The 6476-nt window shown below is 35.9% G+C and overlaps 1 protein-coding gene across 1 annotated transcript; it reads left to right on the top strand.

Moving 5' to 3' along the window:
* The first annotated feature begins 103 nt into the window (after nt 1–103).
* LOC138324060 (mitochondrial dicarboxylate carrier-like) lies at nt 104–6204 on the top strand. The gene is made up of 9 exons (XM_069269072.1): nt 104–705; nt 1559–1678; nt 2331–2491; nt 3008–3049; nt 3364–3478; nt 3760–3852; nt 4679–4759; nt 5311–5367; nt 5630–6204. The coding sequence occupies exons 1-9, from the start codon at nt 595–597 to the stop codon at nt 5726–5728; spliced, it is 879 nt and encodes a 292-aa protein (XP_069125173.1). The 5' UTR covers nt 104–594; the 3' UTR covers nt 5729–6204.
* Nucleotides 6205–6476: the final 272 nt, after the last annotated feature.

Below are 6476 nucleotides of genomic sequence, written 5' to 3' on the forward strand. Positions count from 1 at the left end.
TTTTGGCCTAAACTTCATTTTTGCCAAGTTTCATGCTTTTATCATAATGTGCACAATTTGGCCATATTTCTGCACTTATCTGCTCTACTAGACGGAACTTTTTCTAACTTGACCCAGAACTTGAACCTTCCGGTGAATGAAACGTCATTCAGTCCCGCTAAAACGTGACGTCACATTCACCGAAATGACGTCATTTTTACGATATCGAAAATCTCGTAATCGCGGCAACAGGTGGGGGACTAGGGAAATGTGTCTGTGTATTAAGGTCACATCAACCCCCAATAACTATATTTTTTAATTAATCCGAAATGATCATTCAAAAGGGAGGCAACTCGTCCATACAGCCCGAGCACATGTGTATGGAACATAACTAACAAAACTGGCACACGTGCGATACCTTTAAAAGATTAGAATATAAAAGCAGCAAGATAACGTGTACTTAACTTCACACAACGCTTGATCAGAGGTAATTAATTAAACCTTATTCACCTTACCTGGGATTTTAATGACATCGGTCACTACAGCATGACCTGAAAACTTATATCTACACCAAAAATATTTTTGCATTTTGTGGATTTTCTGCATTTTTTGAGAATGTCTGCCACTAGTACCCCTGATAAGACTAAGAGGATAGGGCGATGGTACTTTGGGGGTATAGCCAGTGCCATGGCCGCGTGCTGCACCCACCCTGCTGATCTTATCAAGGTATGTATAGCGCAGATTAAAATTTGAATTTAAATTAAAATCAAAATTATTATAAAATTTAGAATTTTATTTCATAAATCTACTAAACATTATATAATGTATTTTGGAAGTATCGTATTTTAACCATTTCATGCTTGTAGTACTATGCCCTTATATGAAGGAGATAATATAATTGATAAGCATGTAGTTTTCAAAACGTAGTGATTGGAAATAATTCAATATTTAAATATTCATTTATATGTCAGATAGGGTGCATACACCAAGTTCCTGCATGACAAATTAACTTAAAGTTTGTACTTGCTGAATAATCAAATCTATGTTTACTGCCATACAGCCACGTGTAGTACAATACACTGTTGAACTATGTCTAGGTCATATCATAGATTGTTGGTAGAATTTGGCACGACTGCCAAAATCAGAGCTGGAATTTCCACAGACCCAAATAAAGGACAAAATTCAGATTTGTTTATGTCACACGCTTTGTAGGTAATGTAGTGGTATTTCGAAATATCATTATCATTGTCAATATCACTTCGTCTTTCACGGTTGATCCTAACACTGCATGATTGTCCGGAACGATTAATTGAAATATTGACATTCATACAAAAATGTAGGTGGTTTTGATACACAAATCTTTAAATATGGTCGGGAACATTGATAAAGGAATACATGAAATTACTGAAAACCGTTCATTTGCTTGCGATTAATTTTCGCAAACGCGATGAAAATGAACTTTAAAAAACAGGAAAATCGCGAATTTTTGTAACCGCGAAAGAAAGTTGGGTTACATTATGAACATTAAAGTATACTGTACAAAATATTACCTGTATAACTATTTTTTATGTTTCCATAGGTTCAACTCCAGACTCAGCAGCTGGTAAAGGTGAAGGTCACAAGTTTGATTGCTCGTATCATCAAGAACGATGGTATCTTCGGGATATACAATGGTCTATCGGCCTCTATCTGTAGACAGGTAAAATACATGAATAAATCATAATTTTTACAGACAGTTGTCTGGCTAGTAGTGGTAATACGTCGATGGGTTTCCCTCACGATCTCAGGGTTTTCCTGTGCGTCTGCATCCTAAATTGGATATAGATCTGTGAATACGCTCTCAGAATGTACATTGCAAACAAACTTAATTGTCCTCCATCATCCTTAGTTTTCTACTTCTGCTTAGCGCTTGAGGCATACAGGGAGTGGGGACGACTGGTTCGCCCGTAATGTGACCTGGTGGGCTATGTTTGCTTGGTGTCTTCGGCTACATGCATTTCAGTGATATAGCACTATTAAAAAGGGCAACGGTTCCACTATACAAGAAGACACAACACGAACATACCGCAGTCTCCCAAAACACGTGCCTCGCACTTCACACACGCTACACACTGCATTACATGGGGGCCGTCCTTACATGACCCTGGCTGTTAATAGGACGTTTAAAAGATATTCCAGGGTTTACTGTCACACTGTCATTATAGAATAACATCAGTAAAAGCAATCCTATATCGACAGTAAAAGTAACTCCTGGAGTATTGAGGATGCCCTGTCGTCTATTCACCCCTATCGCTTCAATTATCTTACTCAACAATCGTCTTTTCCTACATTAAACTTCTGGTTTTTTCCAGTTATCCTACTCCACCACACGGTTCGCTATTTATGAGACAATAAAGAAACATCTGACCAAGGATGGGAGTGTGATGCCATTCTACCAGAAGGTCGGTACGGCTGTGATATCTGGAGCTATGGGCGGGTTTGTGGGGACTCCCGCCGACCTCATCAATGTCAGGTATTAATTAAGTGGTCACTGTTCTCATCTATAATGAGTATGTTTTCATTACATACCAAAACATGATAAAGACAATCAAAATTGAAGCTTTATTAAATAAAGGCAACCGTTAAGAAAAATACATACATGTAAAAGAAATTTCAAAAATATACATAAAAAACAACACACTATATATATAAGCATAATGAAACTATATATATATATGCTCCTGAGGAGTAGGCTTCGCTATCAAGTACGAATCGCCACATTGTAAAAGAATAATAGAATATTGAGAAATCGTTGGGGTGTCTAAACTTAACCACAGAGAAATAACATTGTATTATCAAATTAAGATTGATATGAGCACTGACACAGTTTTTTAACGAAGGCAATACTTATGTTGAAAGCTGATTTTAATACACTTCACAAAGCTGCATCTCTCGATACTCAATAATTTATCAATCAACACTATATTTCTTTGACCCATCAAGTATAGTATTTCATAACGGTACTGTTGTATGATCGTAATTGTTTTAGGATGCAGAACGATGTCAAACTACCCATGGATCAAAGGAGAAAGTAAGTTTTAACAGTATACATAGGGCGGCACCAGTAGATGGTCAAGAAGGGGAAGTAACTCTTATGTGCTGTAAATGTCGAAGATGGGTAAAGAAGGGGAAGTAACTCTTATAGACTAGAAAATTATATCTGCTAGTGAAATTTAATAATATCATAATGATATCTGCAAGAAGAACGCAATCACACACGCATATAAACTTTAGAACTGAAAATGTTCTTATTTTATTTGGAGAAGTTACTTTCATCACTGCATATATTTAAGTATGTTTCAGCAAACTCACTGCAGAAAATTGTTTGTCTTGGTTTACTTGTAGCTATAAGAACGCTTTCCATGGTTTCTATCGTGTGTTCCGAGAGGAAGGTATCGGAAGGATGTTTTCCGGAGCCACCATGGCCAGTTCCAGGGCGATCCTTGTCACTGTCGGACAGGTAGGTGTCTTTAACAGTGTTTTAGTTAGACCAAGAAAGCTTCATCGTCGAAAGACCCGTGCTTGATCACATTACGCAACACACTACGCTACACTGTGTAGCGTAGCGTAGTGCGATGAACCATGGTCTTCGACGACAAGAAACTTCCGAGGCTGAACAATAATTTGTATTCGGTGGATTTTACCCCATCTTCTAATACTAGTACGTCCATAAATGAACCTGGCTAATAGTTACGTTAAACAAAACACACAATCTTTGTAACTTTTTTTTTATTATTTTAGTTGGCCTGCTACGACCAAATTAAACAAACATTGATGAACACTGGTTTTTTCAAAGACAATGTGTTTACACACGTAACGTGCAGCGCAGTTGCGGTAAGTACTGAAAAAGTGGAATTATTCAAGGCAAGGAAAAAATCCTCACGACCATGTTATTTTGCGAACTAACCAACAAATTTTAAATTTTGACATTTAAACAACACAAATCTCAAGATACTTAAAAATCTTAATCTTGAACAATTTGAAAACTAAAAATACCCACACGCGAAACTATGATATCCACGCTTACAGCATTATCTTTTTAAGAGTTTATGTCAATAACATAGGAGATAATAGGAGATAAGTGATAGGTAAATGTCCGATACGTTTAGAAATATAGATATTCAGGTCATCAAGATTGGGTGTCGGCCTAGATTAAGCAACATGCGCGTACATGTTTTGTGACGAAGAACAAGAGTTTTGCTTTATCATGAACTCTTTAATAACAATAATGCTAGGCTGCTAGGCATATTTTTTCGTTTTATACTTTATACAACAAAATCAAATTCAAATTTCAAAACTTTTGCCCTTTTACCTAACAGCAGAACATGTATGTAATATATAGAGAATGGATATGATGTAAAAGTTCATCTGTTATAAAATTCGGGTCGTATATACATTTTTGACATCCAAGTAACGATTTCTAGTCAACTATTATTAACTACAACGATAAATTTATTTATGGAGAAACGATCAGTGAATCCCTCATCCCATTGTTGCATCGTTCCCTTCATTCACTCCGACAGTACTGTCGGAGCGAAACGAAGGGAAGTAACTCTGATATATCGGAGCAACCTCATCATTTAAGTATTAGATGTAAAACATTCAAGACATTGTGTTATCGTATTAAATCGAGTCTTTATGTATGTATCTAAATTTACAGGGCACCATAGCTACTGTTATATGCCATCCCGTGGATGTCATGAAAACCAGGATGATGAATGCCCCGCCAGGAAAATATAGTGTAGGTATACGGAATCGTATTGAAGGTTTCGTTTTAGCGTTTAGTCGTGTCGTCATATTGGTTAGTCCGAGTTTCTTCGATCCCTCACGCCAGACTGAGACGGTATTTGACATATATATACAATGTAGATACATACATAGTTTCCTCCTAGCCTGACTACAGGCACTTGCAGATCATGATGTAAAGTTGCTGTAAAAAAGTATAACGGGATAGAGCTACTACAGTTGTAGTTACATGGTAACTCAATAGACCAAGCCCCTATGTCGTTATATACGTTTTACAGCAACTTCTCATAATAGTCTGCAAGCGCCTGTGCCCTTACATACACTAAAATTCAAGACATTTAGAATGTCAAACTAAAAGAACATTTTTTTAACAAATATTATGCTAATATTTCATATTGATTTATATACGCGCGCATTATGCATGCACTTCTGATTTAAATAAAAAGATATATAAATGTAATATTCCATAGCTTATAATTATGTAACTTTTCAGCTGTGATACATATTAACTCTATAAATATATGCGTTAGCGTTATGATTTTTCAGGGTTTATTTGCATGTGCAAAAGACATAGCGAAAAACGGACCTCAAGGATTTTTCAAGGTAAGTTTATTATTTTTGAATATGCGAAATGAGGATGAATCAATATATATGATAGACATGTACATCCTTTTATTTTTGTTTTTGGTCCAGCGCAACTGGAGCAAACAAATTTGCGTCATTCCTTAATTTAATTGATATTAACAAAGCTAAATATTTCTATTGAATGCTAAATACAATGTGGGTCTCTAAAGTACTCCGCGATGGTTTCTCATTAAAAATACTTCATATGTGATAATTATTTCTTCTTTCCCCCCCATTGTAGGGATTCATTCCAGCTTTTGTGCGCTATGGACCACATACGGTCTTCATTTTCATTTTCCTGGAACAGATACGGCAGAATTTTGGAGACGATCCTGAGTAGACAGCTGTAGGAATTCGAAATTCGAACGAAGATTCTCCTTTTGTAATCTCGACCGTTTTGAATTCCGAGATATTTGAGGAATCCAAAGTAGTTACCAAAATCACAGGCGTTTGACTCTATAGATGGACACCTCTATATATATGTGTGTAGCAAATTATTACATACACAAACATATATATAGAGATTTTTTTTTAATAGTCAAAAGCCTGAGCCATGACCTTACTGTGCCTGTCAATAGGTAGCTGGATTTCCACGGCGATAACAAACATTAAATCAGATGTTTTAGACATTTCAAGATAACAGAGAAACATACGAAAATCGCACGTAAAATAAATTGTTCTCCATAACTTTTTATTGCAAGTGAAATGTTGTATTAAATTATATATGTAGACGACGAGTATAGATCGATGTGATGATATGGTTATTCGGCCATATGATGGCTTAATTTTGTTGTTTTTCACTTACAAATAAATGTTGTTATTATCAATGAATTTTTTATATTCGATTCTGAGGTTAGAGCGGGTATAGTAGGGGAATAATGTTAATGATGACTGCAATATGATTAGATTTGTGTTGGGTGGCGTATCAAAATATCGTTGACTTTTGGCGCTTTTATATACATGTATATACAATCTAGCCCCGTGACTTTGCTTCTATTGGACGGATACCATCGAATGACGACCCAGAACATTAATATTCGTATAAATGTGTCATTATGGTATAGGCGGAAAATTATCAATATATTAAT

The sequence above is a fragment of the Argopecten irradians genome, chromosome 5 (genome assembly GCF_041381155.1).
Source record: "Argopecten irradians isolate NY chromosome 5, Ai_NY, whole genome shotgun sequence".
NCBI lineage: Eukaryota > Metazoa > Mollusca > Bivalvia > Pectinida > Pectinidae > Argopecten > Argopecten irradians.

What these genes read in the sequence shown, in the direction of transcription:
- LOC138324060 (XM_069269072.1), top strand. Translation starts at nt 595, where the DNA reads ATGTCTGCCACTAGTACCCCTGATAAGACTAAGAGGATAGGGCGATGG. An exon ending in ACCCTGCTGATCTTATCAAG is followed by an intron (nt 706 to 1,558) that starts GTATGTATAGCG and finishes ATGTTTCCATAG; the next exon opens with GTTCAACTCCAGACTCAGCA. An exon ending in CCCATGGATCAAAGGAGAAA is followed by an intron (nt 3,050 to 3,363) that starts GTAAGTTTTAAC and finishes GTTTACTTGTAG; the next exon opens with CTATAAGAACGCTTTCCATG.